The sequence below is a fragment of the Vulpes vulpes genome, chromosome 12, assembly GCF_048418805.1.
Source record: "Vulpes vulpes isolate BD-2025 chromosome 12, VulVul3, whole genome shotgun sequence".
In the NCBI taxonomy this organism is placed as follows: Eukaryota; Metazoa; Chordata; class Mammalia; order Carnivora; family Canidae; genus Vulpes; species Vulpes vulpes.
In genome coordinates this window covers 178844553-178864078 of record NC_132791.1, presented here as the reverse complement: position 1 = coordinate 178864078, position 19526 = coordinate 178844553, and the positions used below count along the sequence as shown (strand labels likewise).

Below are 19526 nucleotides of genomic sequence, written 5' to 3'. Positions count from 1 at the left end.
GCTTGGTTTTACATTGAGATTAATAGTATCAGTTGTCAAAATATTTGGCCCTATTTCTTCCTCCTACTTCTTTTCTTTCTCCTCCTCCTTGGCTGGTGGATCAACACACTACTTTCCTTTAGTCTCTCTGGAAATGAACCTTGGTCTGTCAACAGGTGATTTTATATAAACACATGTTCCTGTTGGGATAGTTTTTGTGAAACATAGAAGCATATGCGGTCTAATCTTCCCTTTCTGCACTTCTCACAGCCATATCACAACCTTGAAAATTGATCAGAAACCTCTACCAACCACTGATTCTACTGTTACATCAACCTTCTGGAGCCATGGACTGGCTGAGATGGCAGGGCAGAGAAATAAGTGAGTATCTTGGCCATGGAGAGAAATTTACAAGGCAGCACCTAACATCTGATCTGATGCTACAAGATAGGCCATCCTGTTCTGTGGGACATAAACACATCACTGAATGCCAGCATCAGAGAAAATCCCTCAGACCATGATGGAGTGAGTCACAAACAAGATGGGAATGCACAGACCACAGAATACCAAACACCGCCTCTCATGGCTAAAATGGTGACTGCTACTTTCTTGACCAGTTACAGCTTTATCCACAGGCTAATCTTCTTTCCCTGTAGATAAGATTTACTGAGATACCCAACCATAGAATGGCTCCACTTTCCGATAGCATCTAATCTTGGTGCACTTCATTATACCTTCCTCAAAATGACCTAGCCAAAACCCAAATCCTGTAATGCGTTCTTTCCACACTCTTACCTGTTCACCCCAGAATCCCATGGTATGCATTCTCTCTTACTGCAAGGCATAATAAACCCAGCTTGTTCCACCGTAGTTGTGCCCCTGGGGCTCTTTGGCTGAAGCACGTTGACTGTACTAGTCCTTAGTCACTAAGGGAAAGCATTGAATCTTTCCAGCCTTTGGCAGCATTGCACAGCTCCTACCTACTGTTCTTGAGTATGGCTGAAATCCTCCAGGTCTTACGACATCAGCTCTCTCATGTGCTACTTAATTACCTAATACTTTTTTCATGTGTAGATTAGAATTTACTACTGTTCTTTCCACCCTCGATTAATACTTTTCAAAGAAGACTCCCTGGAGAATAATCCTTTTACCATAACTTTCTTTGATGTTTGTTTCTCTCATATTTGTGTTCTAGGCTATGTGTATCTGCCCTAGCCGTGGATAACTGTGCAGAGGGGGTGGGAGCTGTATATGGCATGTTTGATGGGGACCGAAACGAGGAGCTCCCTCGCCTCCTCCAGTGTACCATGGCAGATGTGCTTTTGGAAGAAGTCCAGCAGTCAACAAATGACACAGTTTTCATGGCTAACACCTTCTTGGTATCTCACAGGTAAGCAGGTGGGTTGAATAATCCCTAACTCAGTTCTACTTTCGGAAAATAAATCTTGCTAAGTCAGAAGGTTGGGGTCTAAATTTATAGGTACAGGATCAAGGTGAGATCTTGCTCCTTCTGCTATGACTGGTCTCTATATCAGCATGGAGGAATGTGGGGACTTTGGTCCTTTGTTTAAGATTTGTATTTATTTGAGAGAGAGCTTGCATGCATGAGTGGGAGGAGGTACAGAGGCTGAGGGAGAAGCAACCCCCGCGCTGAGCAGGGAGCCCAACAACTTGGGCCTCGATCCCAGGACCCTGAGCTCACAGTCTGAGCTGAAGGCAGATACTTTACCAACTGAGCCACCGAAGCACCTGGGGACTTTGGTCCTTTAGAGAGCCTATGAAGCCATCTCTTTTCCCTGTTGAACTCAGAGGCTGCTGAGGATCCGGAGAACCCAGAAATCATGTGTAGAAGGTTGTGTATGTATAAGTGCATTTGTACATTTAGGGGAAGGAAGGTGGTATACGCATTTGTAAGATTCTTCACAAAGAGCAGTGACCTTCAAAAGGTTAAGCACTGATCAGATTCATGTGTTTAGAATACATAGTATTGGGGATTTACCAATTAATCTTCTCAGCCACGTAAGGGCAAAAACTATATATAACCAAACTATTGAAAACCTCTTAGTAGCTAATGGAGCGTCATGTACATCAGGTGGGCTGCATGAAGGACACATGCAAATGAGAGGTCGAGGTCGGGATGGAATAGCCTGGAGCCCAAGCTGGTCTTATCTCTCATTATAACACAAAGTGAAGATGTGGGGAAAGGATGCCTTTTTTCAGTAATAGAATTGAGCTAGGAACTTGGCAAAATAAAGAGTTTGGGAAAGAAAACTCAGTTTATGAAGCACCCCCCAAGAGCTGGGCAGAAGCGAATCTGCCTTTCTCATACCATATCTTTAATTTTCCAAACAAGCCAAAGAAGTGGGTATTTTATTAGAAAAGTTTCTCAGAGAAATATCTCACTGTGGATCTGCAGTGAGCAAATGGGGGAGCTGGAATTTGCAACCAGCTCTTACTCATAGTATGTGCTCTGTGCTTAGCATTGTATGCTGTGTGCTAGGGGATGGATGCCATGTGTATGGAGATAGATAGGGAAGAGTGTGGTCCCTCTTTTGAGAAAATTACAGCCTAAGTGAGTGGTTCTCTAAGTGTTATTCTAGGAGCAGCATCCTCATCAATAGGGACTTGTTAGAAGTGCAAATTACTGGACTAGCCCCTTACCCCTGAGTCAAAAACTCTGAATGAGCCCTCTAGGTGACTGATGTGCTGAAGCTGAAAAATGACTGAATGAGGTCACTGCAGTCCATGATCAGACACAGGCAGGAGCGGTAGAGAAAGATGTGTCTTCACTGTCTCCCCTACCCTCAATCTTTTTATAAAATGTCTTTTCTCGGTCAGCTAAGCGTGGAAGGCAAAACTCTTCACCATCATCTCCTGTAGTAAGAGGCAGCCTTCAGGTGAATATGGGTGAGGCTGGCTCATAGTCCTGTGGCAGAGAAACAAGGAAATCATGGGCATGAAGAACTGCTACTTCTAAAACTCTGGCTACCACGTCTTTGTTTTCTTTTTTTTTCTAAACAGGAAATTGGGAATGGCTGGCCAGAAGCTGGGCTCCTCTGCTCTCCTTTGTTATATCCGCCCTGACACTGCCGACCCAGCGAGTAGTTTTAGCTTGACTGTAGCCAACGTTGGCACATGCCAGGCAGTCCTGTGCCGCAGTGGGAAACCAGTGCCACTCTCAAAAGTCTTCAGCCTAGAACAGGACCTGGAGGAGGCTCAAAGGGTGAAAGACCAGAAAGCCATCATAACAGAGGTGAATCTTGCTCCCACTAGTTACTTCTGCTTCCCAAATCTAGTGAATGCTGTTCTGTGTACAGGCAGTAAAGGTTCATTTTCTTCCTATCAAGCCTTGTAAATTGTATCCAATCCAGATAATAGTACTAGAAGAAAATCTAACAAATAGGTAATGACTAACAAAAAAAAAAGGCAAGTTAGAAACTAAAAATCCTAATTTAGGACCCTTCAGATGTATAGCTGGCATGTAAAATGATTGTAAATGTCTCCCTTGGTTAATTTCCAACTCCTCTGTTTTGTTATTCTAACCAGAAAAAGAAAAAATTCTACAATTTGAAATCCTGTTCTGAAATGAAAAGTTTCAAAATATTTTAACCGTTTATATTATGTAAGTCTTAGTATGCTTTGGTGGCTTTTAGGTTTTTTTTTTGTTTGTTTTTAATAATGAAGCATCAGTATCTCTAGTAATTTATAGCTTGTCTCCTTTTTAGTAAAATTAGCATCACATTTTTGCTTTCAAAGAGACTTTAAGCAATTGCATTTAACATTGTTTACTGCAGGGGATCCCTGGATGGCTCGGTGGTTTTGGCGCCTGCCTTCGGCCCAGGCCGTGATCCTGGAGTCCCAGGATCAAGTCCCACATCGGGTTCCCTGCATGGAGCCTGCTTCTCCCTCTGCCTATGTTACGTCTTTCTCTGTGTTTCTCATGAATAAATAAATAAATAAAAAAAATTAAAAAACAAAACAAAACACATTGTTTACTGCAAAGCAGAATTCTGCTCAGATGCTTTGCCCATTTTTAATTGTTTCCTTGTTGTTGAGTTTTAAGAGTTCTTTGTGTATTTTGGATACAAGTCCTTATCAGATAAGTGTTTTGTACACACATTCTCCCAGTCTGTGTCTGTCTTTTCACCCTTTTAACAGTGTTGTCTGCAAAGCAGTTCTTAGTATGAATTTTTTTTAATTAAAAAAAATTTTATTTTAGTAGGCTCCATGCCCAATGTGGAGCTTGAAGTCATGACCCTGAGATCAAGAGTCAGATGCTCTATTGACTGAGCCATGCAGGTACCCCAAGAAGTTTTTATTTTTATTTTTTAAAGATTTTATTTATTTATTCACGAGACAGAGAGAGGCAGAGACACAGGCAGAGGGAGAAACAGGCTCCGTTTGGGGAGCCCGATGTAGGACTTGATCTCGGGACTCAATCCCAGGACTCCAGGATCATGCCCTGGGCCAAAGGTAGGCGCTAAACCACTGAACCACCCAGGGATCCCCAGAAGTTTGTACTTTGAACGAAGTCCCATTTACCAAATATTTTTTTCTTTCACGGGTTCATGCTTTTGGTGTTTACATACTCATTGCCAAACCCAAGGTCACCTAGATTTTCTTCTGTGTTATCCTCTAGAAGTTTCATGTTTTAATTTAGGTCTGTGGTCTATTTTTAATTAATTTCTGTGAAAGATGTAAGCTCAGTGTCTAGATTCCTTTTCCCTTTTTGCGTGTGGCTATTCAGCTGTTCCAGCAGCACTCATTAACCAGACAGCCCTTTCTCCATTGAACTGCCTTTGCTCCTTTGGCAAAGGTCAGTGGACCATATTTGTGTGGGTCCATATTTGGGCTGTCTGTTCTTTCAGAATCCTGTGTAAGGATACCCAGATTAGATTCCACCCAAGGAAAACAAAACCAAAAAAAAGTACCGTTACAATGTGGGTTGATACTAAGAAGATTCTGGAATGCTGGGGCAGTAGTCTCAGGAAGGTCTTTCAGTCAAAACAAATGCAAGATAAAAGATAAGTTTTTGTTTGATTAATCTGTTTTTCCAGAATTTAGATAATGTTTTAGTTTTCTTGGGGTGTCGTAGGCAAGCAGGATTTATTTTTATAAATATCAGTTTAACCACAGGCATTTATTGTTTGCTAAGCACTTGACTCCTATTATTTTATCTAATTTTCACAATAATCCCCATGAAGGAAGTCCTTTTATTTCCATTTTACAGATGAGGAAAATAGAATTTAGAGTTTGTGACAAATTCTGGTAAATGAGAGAACTAAGATTTTCACCCAGAGAATGACCACAACTCTGAAACAAATATATTGATGGCTTTAGAGGTTTTGTATGATTTTATCTTGAAAAGAAATCAGTACAAAGTATTTGGCAGATGACCATTCCCAACCTGTGACCAGTATTACTCCTTTTCCTCTAAGTTTAGAATTATATCCGTTGTGACTTGATCTACTATTCATTCCTGGGACAATCCTTACAGATCAGCTATATTATGCTATGGATTTCAGACTTTACTTTTCTAGGCTAAATAGCTTTGGAGATGTTTTAGTTATGCTAAAGTTATGAAGATTCTCTTAGGGCAGCCTGGGTGGCTCAGCAGTTTAGCGCCGCCTTTGGCCCTGGGCATGATCCTGGAGACCCGGGATAGAGTATCACGTCGGGCTCCCTGCATGGAGCCTGCTTCCCCTTCTGCCTGTGTCTCTCCTCTCTCTCTCTGTGTCTCTCATGAATAAATAAAATCTTTTAAAAAAGTGAAAATTCTCTTAGCCATTTTCTGTCCCAACTGTGCCTTTAATGAGAAATAATTTAAGATTTTATTTATTTTTGAGAGAACGAGAAAGAGAGAGATAGAGAGCTTGCACACACAAGCAGGGGTGAGGATCAGAGGGAGAAGCAAACCCCTGCTGAGCAGGGAGCCCTACATGGGGCTCAATCCCAGGACCCTGGGATCATGACCTGAGCAACTGCTTAATGAACTGAGCCACCAGGGTGCCCCAATGAGAGATGATTTTTGGTGACCCACCTGAGTTTTGGCCTCTGTGAGAATACTGGTGATGGAGAATTAATGATAGTTCCGCCTATTGTTTTTCTAACAAATGTTTCTCTATTTAAGGACATGCTGAGGCCTGTACTTCATGTGAGATGGAGGTGCTAAACTTTTAGCCATGTAATTTTTTTAACTTAGGTCCTGTGAACTCTTTGGTTTACTAACCACATGATATCTTGTCCTTTAAGAATTCTGTACATTCATTTTTGTAAGTCCACTTAAATTACAGAGATCTGAGGGGAAACCATATAACAAGTCTGTTTTCTTTTACTGTAGAGCCCTAGGCACTGTGATCTAGAAAGATAAAAAAATATATATGACCTTGTTGCTTGTGTCTCAGAATTTGTATTCTGCTTGTCTCTAGGACAACAAAGTGAATGGGGTAACCTGCTGTACCCGGATGCTGGGCTGTACATACCTCTACCCTTGGATCCTCCCTAAACCTCACATATGTGCCACTCCACTTACCATTCAAGATGAATTGCTGATTCTGGGAAACAAAGCATTGTGGGAACACTTGTCATATACAGAAGCTGTCAACGCAGTACGCCATGTGCAAGACCCCTTAGCAGCTGCCAAGAAGCTGTGCACATTAGCCCAGAGCTATGGTTGTCAGGACAATGTGGGGGCGATGGTGGTTTATTTGAACATTGGTGAGGAAGGGTGCACGTGTGAAATGAATGGGCTCACCCTCCCGGGTCCTGTGGGCTTTGCTTCCACCACCATCATCAAGGACCCACCGAAGCCAACCACTCCTTCCTCTAGTAGTGGCATTGCCTCTGAGTTCGGCAGCGAGATGTCCACTTCAGAGGTGAGCAGCGAGGTGGGGTCCACGGCTTCTGATGAACACAACACTGTTGGGCTGGATGCTGGCTTGCTTCCAAGGCCAGAGAGGCGCTGCAGCCTCCATCCAACACCCACCTCGGGGGTTTTTCAGCGCCAGCCTTCTTGTGCAACTTTCTCAAGTAACCAGTCTGACAATGGCCTGGACAGTGATGATGACCAGCCTGTTGAAGGTGTCATAACAAATGGCAGCAAAGTAGAAGTAGAAGTAGATATCCACTGCTGTAGGGGCAGGGATCTCGAGAACTCCCCGACTCTTACAGAGAATTCTCCCACCCCATGTCCTGAGGAACATGCTAGAGGATCATTTTTTGGGATCCGAAGACAGAACAGTGTGAATAGTGGCATACTTCTGCCAGTGAGCAAGGACAGGATGGAGTTGCAGAAGTCCCCCTCCACTTCCTGTCTCTATGGAAAGAAACTCTCCAATGGCTCTATTGTGCCCCTAGAAGATAGCCTGAACCTCATTGAAGTGGCCACAGAAGCACCCAAGAAGAAAACTGGCTACTTCGCTGCCCCAACTCAGCTGGAGCCAGAGGATCAGTTTGTCGTACCTCGTGACCTGGAAGAGGAAGTGAAAGAGCAAATGAAACAACACCAGGAAAGCAGGCCTGAGCCTGAGCCCAACGAAGAGGATCGGACCGAGCTCCCGGAGGAGTTTGACACAGCACTGTAATCCTCCCCTAGGAGCTGTAGCATTAGGGAAGGCTGTGTAGTGTTGGGGTAGGGATCCTTCCAGAGGCACTTTGCCTCTGCATTTCTAAACCATAGCTGGGGTGGGAGGGGGGTGTAGAACTTGGAGCCAACATGGTGAGAGCTGTCAAGGTCTTGCTCCGGATAAGCTAGTAAACACCATCAGTGTTAAGTTTCACGTGTAACCTGCGTTGGAATTCCCAGAGTTACTGGGAAGAAAGCAGATGTTGTTCTGTATCAGTCCTACCACCTGCCATTAACCCTTTCTCTCCTAGGATAATTTGAGAATTTGCCTGCCTGGGCAGGAAAGGGACTCTTTTTGTGGAGGAAATAACTGAAGATTGATTCTCTTTACTAATTGCTGCTGATGGATCTCTGTGACAGAGAAATCACCTTATATCTCAACCTAACTGATGGGATGTGATGTGACTAGTCACATGGCTTTTCATTCTTCTCTACGAGAATATAGCCTTTCGAAATGATGTTTATTGGAAATGTAGAACCAATCAAACAGATAATTTATGTATGTAATGTAATGAGAGCACTTTTCATTGACTGTGAACTTTTTATTTTTGAATCTGCACTCGAGCCAATCTTCTTAAAGGCAGCCCGGCACCTTTGTCTGTAGACAGAATGATCATCAGGTGTTGGAGCATTCTGTGAGGGTGCTAGGAAGGGCCCTGGGAAATCTTTGAACTGTTGGAGGTCAGACTGGGAAAGCTCCTGAGAATCTTGAAGGGGTGGGATCTTTGAGGATGAAGATGGGGAAGGAGAGAAGACTAAGTTTGCTTTCCCCAACCCCCATCAGAAAAAGAGAATTAACTCCTTGGCAAATGTGACAACTGGGAGGAATTGCCCAGCAGATCACCGGAGAAGTATTTGGGGACTGGCCTCTTCCCATGACGGGTGATGGAGTTGGCAGCCATCCTCCTCAGGTGTAGGGCCATGGCTGATGCTACTCGAATCCAAGCAGCCTTGAGCGTAGCAGGGGATTCTGCACAGACTCAGGTGAATGAGAGCAGATGGATGGACAGAGCTTGTGGGTTAGACACGTCCCTTCTCTTAGTCCAGAGCAGAGGGATGGTTTTCTAAAGTGTCAGAGAGGAGTTGAGTTTGTCTTTAACGCTGAACAGGGTACTATTCTGGAATCTGCTTATCCACATCACATGGTTTCAGAGTACTGGGCTCAATTACTAATAGAAGAAAGACTTAATTGAGAAAATCTTAAGCTTACAGAAAACCTGGTTTACTCTATTGTTTGCACATTCCACATGACCCTAGCAAAATGCAGTTCCTTCCTTATTTCTGTTCTGTTGCCTTTTCCATTTAAAAGATTTACTTAGGAAACGAATCCTACTTATTCCTATAAAATTTTGACATTGCTTGATTTTACCCAGTGGGGAATGTGCTTTGAATTTTTAGAATACTTTCACAATTAAAAAGAAAATTAGTGTGGAACCATTAATTTGCTTTCTGAGAAACAAAATGTTAAAGATAGGGTTGAGATATATATAGATCTGTCCATCTATTTATATCTTTGAGGGGGTTTTTGAAGTTTTTGTTAAAGCAACAGTAGGAAACCAGATGACCTGTCCACAAATGATTGTGTATCCTCATTTCAGAGGCCCCATGCTCGCACACATGCACGCATGGCGTGTGTGGTACACTCTTGAGGGGTTCCATGCCACTCCAGCAACTATCTGACTTTGAGTCCTATATTGTCAGGAAAATTCTTGACTTCTCTATATCAAACTACTGGTCAGCTATTAAAAAGTTTTAGAACTCTGGTCTTGATTTGAAGTGGGGGATATAATGGTTCATACAAGGTTTAGGTGCCGTTAGAAAAAGGGGAACAAATTGTGTGTTGCTGCCCTATCTTTATATGGGGAAATGGGAGGAAAAAATGAAAGAGAAATGAAAATGAATAAAAAGCCCAAGATAATTAATAGTGACGGGTGACGTGAAACGTCTTGCTACCCAGACAGCAGAATCTCTGAGTTACCGAACACTGGTGCTGTCTGCAGAAGTTACTTTGGGAATGTACCACTTTCATAGTATAGTTTCTTTAAAATCGTCCTTTCTCTCTGTGAACACTTTTCTTGTCTTTGTTTCCCACCCTACTTATTGGACATGAAACCCAGTTCTGAAATGACTTTACCAAAAGTAAACGTATTTACCTTTCATCAGAAGAACTCTAAAATTCCGTATGTTCTTTTACGTGGTAGATTTATTTTCAAGAAACACTAGGTTGCATTGAAAACCTTTCATAGAAGCTGTACCAGACTAACCACTCTGTTCTCTAACTTCCTTTCATTCATTTCCCTCTATAATTACTCTGTATTAAGATACAAGGTAAAAAGGCCATAGTCCATTACCAAAAATACCATACAGAACTCTTGACCTATAAGGTCATTTACAGTTGTGTGGTCTGATTAGGTTGTCAGGTGGTGAAATCCAGGAATCTGTCTCCAGGTGAATGTAATCTGCTTCCCAGGACTTTACCCAGAGGCTGTGTTCCCCCAGGTGGGCAGAGTTCCATTGATCTCTGGCCCAGAGAGTCTGGCCTCTGCAGGATTCTCAGGTCTCTGTGAGTACCTCCCATTTCGTAGAGAACTTTTAAGAGAATTTGTGAAAGGGTATCACTCCTTCTGGGAGCAGTTTGGGAGTCCCATGGAAAAAAGAAAAATACATGAGTCTTGGCAGCCATGGTATTCTTATTTTTATCCAAATGGATTGGAAGTATGTTTGAAAACTTGAGTGCCACTATGTCATTAGGAGTCTACCGTAGAGTCATTGAATTGGCACTCCTACTACAAACGAGGGTGTTTGTACTACTACTGTAGAGTGTATGTGTGCAATAAGTTGATGAATTCATTTTCTTGGCATATGGAAGAGCCAACACAAGCAGCTTGGTAATCACTGGGTGCTATTATAGTTGTTTGTCGTGAGTGCTATTTTCCAGGAGATGGAGCCAGTTAGGTTTGGTTTATCTACTGACTATCAAACGTTGCTCTTCCCTTGTAGACCTTCAGCAAAAGCAGGTACTTGGAAGCCACAGGCTCACCTTCTCTATCTACTCAATAATTACTAACAAAGAGACCTCCATAAGGGAGCATTTGGCTGTTATCGATAAATGTATCAATTATTAAATAATTAGTCTCCAAGCCATTCGGTGATGCCTGCAGCATCACTAGAGAATTGTGTCGCGTCACTTTTTACTTCCCTCTGGGCGGGGCCTTTTCAGACTCCCCCAGTCCTGGAGGCAAGCTCATCTTTCTCTCTAGTTAGTGACTTTTGCCCCCTAGTCGGGTAAGCACTTCCTAGATTGAGAAAAACAGCTACAGTAAACCCCGCTGTTCCTTTCATTTGGTGACCATTCAATCACACATAAGCTCCTTGTATTCTCAATTTCACGCAATTCTCCCAGATGCTATAGAGTTTTTCTCACTGTTGCCAGTGGATATCATCCAGACAGTGAGTCCATATCTTACGGTTTTGTGCAATCATTGTTGTATTGTAGTCCTAAGACTCATTATAGTGTATTTTTGATATTTTTGAAATGTGTTAAATTTTTTAATTCAATAATATGAGCCAGAGCATGTTGCAGCAAATCTATTGTTTGTAAAAAATAACAATAATAATAAATTAAATAAAATGGAATATCTTTTTCATGGCTTTGTTTTAAAATGGAATACCTGTTATTTTATAAATACTTTATTTTGGCATGAAACTGTAATTTTCTCTAACCTTGTATACAGAATTAGTTTCTTAACCAAAAGCACCTTTAGGATTTTTTTTTTTTTTTTTGCCCTTTTTCTTCTTGCTTTAGAGGAAAATAATAAATGAAACCACATTCCATGAAACTCTATGAAGCTATGAGTTACAGCAAGAATAAATATTTTTGATCACCTCTTCAGCTGAAATAGCAATAAAGATTTTTTCATGTTAAGAAACATTTTGACTTGACTTATATGTTTAAAGAAATCTTAAAGACAGGAAACGGCCCTTATTTGCACGCAGGTTGTTAGCTGACTAAAGGAAACTCTATCGTAAGTAATTTACAGCTCCTAAATTAGAGCAGATGATGACACAGAGGAGCCAGTTGGATAATCTACCCGTTGTGTTTGTCCTAATGTAAAGGTTTGGTGTCAGAACTTCAGATGTTGGGATGCGTTTTGACTCACAAAATACTTAAAATCCAGCTAAGCCTCTAAATTATCTCCCACTCCCTCCCTTCCCTGCAGGTTGTCTCCTATAATCTCTGGGTTTCCAAGCAAGATTAGGTTTCTCCCTTATCTAGCAGAACGACATTTTAAAACCTTGGTACATTAGCTGTTTGTGAGCACCTTAAATGTGCTGGACTCAGTCACCGTCTATATGCTTTGATGCCTCAAGACTTTGAGACTCCCCTCTACACCAGGATGGCAGTCAGATCCTCTGAGTGTGTTCTCTAGCTCACGTGATACTCCCTATTTCACCAAAAACCACTTAGAGTACATAAGTCTCTCAGAACATGTTCTGAATATTATGGATAAGTTTTGTTTCTACTACCTAAAAGATTGACTAGAGCCCCAGGGTGGGCTGTAGTGTCAGTTAAGCGTCCCAACTCTTGATTTCAGTTCAGGTCATGATCTCAGGGTCCTGAGATCAAGCCCTGCATCAGGCTCCAAGCTAGGCATATAAGATTAAGATTAAGATTCTCTCCTCCTCCCTCTGCCCTACCCTCCCTCCCTTAAAAAAAAAAGAAAAGATTTGACTTTATTGACTTCAGGGAACTTAAATAGCCTGAGACTCAGTTTTCCTCAACTGCTAAATGGATATAATACCATCTCCCATCAGTTGTGAGCATGAATGAGATGGTGGTGCAAATGCTGCCTCAGCCCAGTACTGGACCTGGCATACAGTGAGCAGCCAATAAAATGCCAGCTATTAGGTAAGCCGCTTAACCTCGAACCTTCATCTCCTCATCTGTAACAAGTGAACAATAAATCCTGACTTGTGTATCAGACAAGTGATAGTAAATAAGACGAAGTTTGCTCAAGCCTTGGACTTGAAACTCCACAGGTGGAAGGTTATGATTATGGTGACAGGTGGACTCTGATCCCTCAGGGGACTCTGATCCCTCAGGAAACTCTGGAGCAGTAGCATAGCTGCTCTGGGCGTAGTCTTGGGGTTTGGATAGGCCAGAGTCCGCATTTTATCAAGCTGAAGACCCAGACGTAGGTAAAGCTCTCATAGGGACATGTCTCAGGGAATAATGCCAGATGGAAAATAGTTGGGAGGGTGGAGAGGAAGATACTCTGTTCTGGGGGTGTATGAGGAATGGGTTGTTTGGGTTTTGCTGCTGTTAAACTTCCTTGTCTACCACTTGGTAAAAACTGTGGGACGCTGGCCACTGCCTCAAGGTTGATGGTGACAGCAGAAGCAACTTTCTGTGGCACGTTTGTATGTTAACCTAATAATGTAGATTTTCAGTTGATTATTTTCCTCCAAGCTTTACTTTTTATAGAAGTAGAATTAGATATTTTCCCATTTCTGCATGACGTTTAGCTTTGATCTTTTGGCTTGGATATATTCTCTGAGCAATAGCTTTTGAAAGGATGTGAGAGGTGAGGAGAGGTAATATGTTCCAGAGGGGAGAGCAGTTAGGGGGTAGGGGATGACAGTGACTTAATTTTCTTTTAACAGCCATTTTGGTATATGTTGAAAGAGCTTATGTTTGCTAGTTTCTTACTATATTTAGAAAATCTGAAATTGTCAAAATTGCATTGTGGAAATACTGTTTTTGGAGATGTACTAAATATTTGAGTTTATTTATAGTTTAGCCTCATTTATAATATGAAAGTAAAACAGTGATATTACTGTTTTAATAAAAAAGGATGAGGTATCGAAAAGCAAGAGGGCAATTAGGGGAAAACTTCATGATAATCTGAATTTTGAGGTGCGTCCGACGTGAACTGAAGTTCTGAGACCAGTTGTAAAAGTCTACGAACAGCTATAAAACTTGAGATTAAAATCATTGAAAGAACTTTATTATTCAGCATTAATGATCTGTTATATTACAAAAACAATCCAGGGTCATGAGAGATCACACCCTGCCTACTCTAGAGGGCAGGCAAAAATGAGGAAGCCTCTGATACGTCCTCCTAGTCTAGTAAAATTAACTGTTCTTATTTTGAAATCAACTGAATAATGCATTTAAGAAGTTCATGAATTTTCTTGCTCTCTGAAAGCCTCATTTAAGGAAATTAAAACATATTTTTGGAGTGTGAAATCCAAATGAATGACTTGCAACAAAAAAAGGAACCTGGAATGCTGGCAAAACCGCATTTTCTCTCTGCCCTGATGCAGGAGCCCGGGAGGGAGAACATGCATGGGACAAGCATCGCCTCCAAGCATCGCCCCCGTCTCTAAGGGAGGAAGGCTCCCTGGCAGCCAGGCAGTCAGGCCAGTTTCCTTCTAGGAGTGTCAGAATGTAATTACTCAGAAGTCAGTCATACAACCGATTTAAAATCATTCCCCTGGGACCAAACACCAGGGAGCAATGGCATGTTTCTTTGGGTGACTCTGATAGGACAGGCCCGCTATTTCTGCGGTGGGGCCTGCCTACCCCTGACGTGCAGCCTCCCTTTCCGAATGCCCGACTCCTTAGTTCTGTGTCATTATCATCTTACCATCCCATAGGGGAGCCACACCACGGGGCGGCCCCGGGCTTCTGATGTTGCTCTTTGCTGCAGAGGTGGAGGTATTTTTTCCAAGGTCTCAGCCAACAAAGACTTTTTGATAGAAGACTGATGTGATCATCTAGCTTCGTGCTGGGACCCAAGGGAACGTACGGAAACTCAAGGATGCGGAAGCCACGGTTGTCTAATGTGTCATTGTAAGGGTCACATCTTTTGGAGAGAAACAAGGGAGGTGGGTTGCCAGTTGGGCTCCAGAAGGTCTCAGAGAGTTCCTGACCACAGGTACTCCGGGCCCTCATGGTACTCTCGGGGCTGCGCCTGGCCCTCCTTGCGGCGCTGCTGCTCCCGGTGGCTCCGCAGCGCCAGCACCACGCTGGCCCCATACATGATCACCAGGAGACAGGCAAAGGTGGCTGCTGCTCCGTCCGTGCCTGCCAGCTCGCAGTTCATCCAGGTGAGACCCTTGCGGGCATAGAGCCTCGCTCGTGCTCTGCAAGTGTCGGTGGAATTGATCTGCAAGGCTACGTGGAGGTAAATGCCAATGCCTGCGCCGTAGCTCAGAGCCGCCAGGAGGCTGAAGGCGGCCTCCAGGAGGAGCCACTTCCCCCACAGTTTGGTTAGGCTTTTGGCTCCTTGGAGTAAAACACCCATAGTGAGGACACCCAGCCCCAGAGACACAGCCACGCCACCATAAATCAGAGGTGCCCGGAGGACCGTATACTGCTGGTCCAGCTGCCGAACCTGCTCCAGCTCCGTGCCCTCAAATGGGGAGTAGTAGTTGTTTCCAAAGCCGCCACCACTGGTGAAGCTGGCGCTGAATCCAGCAAGGACAAAGTAGGAGGCCACGACACACATGAGAACCATCCCATTCAGTATCACCTCCACTATCTGTACCACACCTAGGAGGAGAGAGATGCGGGATTTAACACTGACATCACTCACCCAGGAAAACTAGGTCAGACCACAGAAGTACCACCGGTGCCCTGATTTTAAGGACATGGTCTGATTCAACATTAACATCCTTGGTTTCTGTTTTTTAAACAAATTAATTAATTTATAAGTAGGCTCCAAGCCCAATGTAGGGCTTGAACTCAAGAACCTGAAATCAAGAGTTGTATACCCTTCCAACCAAGCCAGCCAGGCACTCCAGGGTTTTTTTTTTTTTTTTTTTTTTTTTTTTTGTGTGTGTGTGTGTGTGTGTGTGTGTGTTTTAAGATTTTATTTATTCATGAGAGGTACAGGGAGAGAAGCAGAAATGTAGGCAAAGGGAGAAACAGGCTCCCCAGGGGAGGCCGATATGGGACTCGATCCCAGGACCCAGGATCACAACCTGAGCCAAAGGCAGATGCTCAACCACTGCCATCCAGGTGCCCCAGGAACCCCAGTTTTTTATTTTTAATATTCATGTTTGAAAAACAAAATGACACTGTGAAAAAACTTTGTCAGTTTCTTCAAAACCTGAACATAAGCTTACCCTGTGACCCTGCAACTGGACTCCTGGGGTATTTATCCTAAAGAAACAAACAAAAAAAAGTCTACACAAAACCATGTACATGAAAGCCCACAGTGGCTTTATTTGTAATAGCCTAGTATCAGAAACCCAAATGTCCTTCAGTAGGCGAGTGGTTAAACAGGTATAGTCGTACCATGGAAAACTCTACTCTGCAGTAAAAGGGAAGGAGCTATGGATACACACAACTTGGATGGATCTCAAGGGAATTGTGATGAGCAGAAAAAAAGCCAGTCTCAAAGGTTATACGCTGTATGATTCCATTTATGTAACAGTCTCAAAATGACAAAATTCCAGAGATAGAGCACAGATCCATGGTTGTCGGTGAATGGGGCTAAGCAGGGAGGGGTTGCAGGTGACTATAAGGGGGAAGCCCTAGCCATGCCTGACAATGGGACAGCTGATCATGGTGACGACATGAATGCATGTAAAACTGGTGAAACCTAAAGCTCTATGGATGGTCAATGCCCTGCTGGTGGTACCGCACCATAGTTATGCAAGCTGTGAGCTCTGTGGAAAAACTGGGTGGAGGATACTCAAGATCTCTGTGCTAGTTTTGTAACATTTTGTGAATCTAAAATTATTTCAGAGTTTCAAGTTTTTAAAAACTAAAAAAAATGACATAAAAAAGGAATGAACTGAGAAAAATCATTCTTGTCCCTGTCCATCCTGTTCTCTGCCCCCACCCGCTTTCATTACTTCCTAAAGTAACTTTCCAGTGTTCCTTTATGCAAATAAAAGCACACTCAAATCTGCATTTCATCTCCCTTTCCCTGCGTTTTTCACCAGGAAGCATAGCACAGGCACTGCTCCGAGTCTTGTTTATTTACTGTTCCTGGAGATGTTTTCAGATCAGGTCCTACAGTGTCCACAGACTTTGTTACGTGGGCTCCAATGCCACTATGTGGATGGACCAGTCTATGCAACTGATGGGCATGCGGGCTGTTCACCTGGGGGTTTCTGATGAGTTTAAGGAACCAACAGGTGAATGGAGATTGAATATCATCTTCTGTCCAAGGTCAGCTTTCATTCATCACTGACAGAGGCCCTGGCCTTGGCTTAGGTATACTTCTGTTAGAATGTCTCCTGTCTCCTGTCATTCTCCAGGATTCAGAGATGAGAAAAGAAAAGCATATGACCCTAGAGGGGGAACACCAGGTTCACGTCCCCAACGGTTCACTGCTGGTGATCTTGCCTCCGTCACGGACTCGAGGGTCTACACACTTCACCTGGCGAATGAAGGTAGTGGCTGCCTGTCTTATCCCGAGGGGCTGGGGTGCCCCAATGAAAGCAAGTACATGCAAATACTTGGAAAATCATAAAACGTTAATACAAGGGGATGGTGATGCTACTCTGTAACCTTTGTACAATGGAAGGGGCTTAGGGGGAGATTTAAGAAATGGGACAAATGAGGAGTGTGGTTTCTCAGAAATCAGGAAGCCTAACACCCTAGGGAGTACCTCAACATTTAAAAACTGGGCAGCTAAATCCAGCTCTCTAACGTACTTAGGGGCACCAGCTCCTGGGGTTGCTGATTCTAACTCCTGCTGGGCCCACACAAATTCCTAGGAGGTCCACGGGACACAGCAGCCAAAGGCCCTGACAGTTGAGGAGCTACATTCCTCTAAGCTAAATCAGAAAATAACATCAGAAGTGCCCACTCTCTACCCAGGCAGCGTGACAGGCCACTTGTTCCCCATAGCAGAGCCAATGACTTGGCCCAAACATCACTCGAATTCAGGGGGAGTAGTTAACCCCTACATCCAATATCTTTCTCTACTTTGGGTTTTTTGGTTTGGTTGTGTGTGTGTGTGTGTGTGTGTGTGTGTTTAAAGATTTTATTTATTTATTCATGAGAGACACGGAGAGCGAGGCAGAGACACAGGCAGAGGGAGAAGCAGGCTCCATGCAGGGAGCCTGATGTGGGACTTGATCCCAGTACCCTGGGATCACCACCTGAGCCAAAAGCAGATGCTCAACCCCTGAGCCACCCCAGGCGTCCCTGCCTAGGTTTTCCTTCTGCAAACATGTTAACGTCTCACCCTCAAAGGGAGATGGGAATACTGTCCTACTACAAGATGGGGAAAGCTGAACGTTTGTCTTCCTTCTGGGACAGATTTTGCCAAAACAGTAGAGTCATGATCCATGCATGTATCCACTAGGCTGAAATGAAATAAATCTAGATGTTGTCAACTACCCCACTAGCTACAACAGTTGAGAGGATTAATGTTCTGTCGCCGGGTCCAGTGCTCTTGGGTCTGTGGAAGGAATATGGCCACTAAAGATCAGCACAGTACCTGGCTTCGCTACTAACCTCAAACAGGCTCACATATTTCCGCCCTTGCTGTTAATGCGGAATGATTCACAGCTCTCAGAAGAGAACAAGGGTGACTGCTAGCGCTGGCAGTTTATCTCGATGGCAGGATGGGACAAGTGTCCAGAAAGGGAGCAGAGGGCTCTATAGAGGGAAGTGGAGGCCAGAACAGATATGAGCAGACATGAGATTTCTGTTATAAATGGGATCTTTCTGGGTGAGGCTGGTTCTGTGGCTGATCATGTAATACTCTGCTTATACATCTACTTCTGCCTTTGTAAATATGAAAAAAGAGGGGAATAAATCAATGTTCTTATTTATCTAAAATAACACTGAAGTGCACCTGGGTGGCTCAATGGTTGAGCGTCTGCCTTTGGCTCAGGATGTGATCTGGGGGTCCTGGGATGGAGTCCCACAACCTGGGCTTCCCAGAGGGAGCCTGCTTCTCTCTCTGGCTATGTCTCTGCCTCTCTCTCTGTGTCTCTCATGAATAAAGAAATAAAATATTAAAATAAATAGATAGATAGGGATTCCAGGGTGGCTCAGCAGTTGAGCACCTGCCTTTAGCCCAGGGCATAATCCTGGAGTCCCGGGATTGAGTCCCATGTCAGGATCCCCACAGGGAGCCTGCTTCTCTCTCTGCCTATGTCTCTGCCTCTCTCTGTGTGTCTCTCATGAATAAATAAATAAAATCTTTTTAAAAATAAAAAAATAAAAAATAAAATAAAACTGAAACATGCAGTCAAGCTATGCTAAAATGAAAAATAAAATCTCCTTCTCTTTGGAAACAAATACTCTTCACACTTTCTTAAGGATTCTTTAAAAAATTGCCTAATCATATACAAGCATTTATTTCATTCTCTAGACCGAAATGGAATTCACGTTTTAAATGTGACAAGTTGCCTGTATTTAAGGGTAGAGTGTTAGTAAAGAGAAGTAAAGAGAAGATTCATGTAAAGCAAAGAACATATTCACTTCTACCAAGAATATATTGTAATGTTCCAGAAGTCATAATTTAACATGCAATACGGACCCGTGAAGTTGTCTGGCCAAAAGTAGCATTCTTCTGTTGGAACAGATTTTTCATTCTTTTATAATGGATGGATCCTGAATTCCAGATGTCAGGTTTAATTCTTCATACAATGGTACATTTACAAGAGGTACAAAACACTTACTGAGTTTTCAAAGCCACTGTGAGGGGCTTGTTAGAATAGCTTTTTGCAATCCAGTGAATTAATCTGATTCCTCTTTGCTTGGCCCACGCCTACCTCCAACTTACAGGCAGAGTCTCCCAGCCTCCCTACACCCTGCATCCAGAGCAGTAAGGAGGTGAAGGATCGGAGGCCTCAGTGTGGAAAAACTCTGGAGCTCGTCTGCTTCAGACAGCTGTGTTTAGAAAAGTTCAAGTTGGAATGTTGTCTCCTGGGTATATGGCTTTTC

General features: G+C 43.3%; 2 protein-coding genes across 2 annotated transcripts in view; one reads left to right on the top strand and one right to left on the bottom strand.

Moving 5' to 3' along the window:
• The window catches only part of PHLPP2 (PH domain and leucine rich repeat protein phosphatase 2), a 73489-nt gene extending 61957 nt beyond the window's left edge, over window positions 1-11532 (top strand). Inside the window, exons 16-19 of the mRNA XM_072731577.1 lie at window positions 250-360; window positions 1175-1369; window positions 3001-3232; window positions 6408-11532. Of these exons, the coding sequence (XP_072587678.1) occupies window positions 250-360; window positions 1175-1369; window positions 3001-3232; window positions 6408-7562 (1693 nt within the window). The 3' untranslated portion in view covers window positions 7563-11532. The remainder of the gene's footprint in view (window positions 1-249; window positions 361-1174; window positions 1370-3000; window positions 3233-6407) is intronic.
• A 2839-nt stretch (window positions 11533-14371) lies between these two features.
• On the bottom strand, window positions 14372-19223 carry LOC140594800 (MARVEL domain-containing protein 3-like). The gene is made up of 2 exons (XM_072731579.1): window positions 19120-19223; window positions 14372-15161 (listed from the first exon to the last, which is right to left on the bottom strand). The coding sequence occupies exon 2, from the start codon at window positions 15124-15126 to the stop codon at window positions 14524-14526; it is 603 nt and encodes a 200-aa protein (XP_072587680.1). The 5' UTR covers window positions 15127-15161; window positions 19120-19223; the 3' UTR covers window positions 14372-14523.
• Window positions 19224-19526: the final 303 nt, after the last annotated feature.

Coding starts and splice junctions, on each gene's coding strand:
- LOC140594800 (XM_072731579.1), bottom strand. CDS start 15,126: ATGGTTCTCATGTGTGTCGTGGCCTCCTACTTTGTCCTTGCTGGATTC.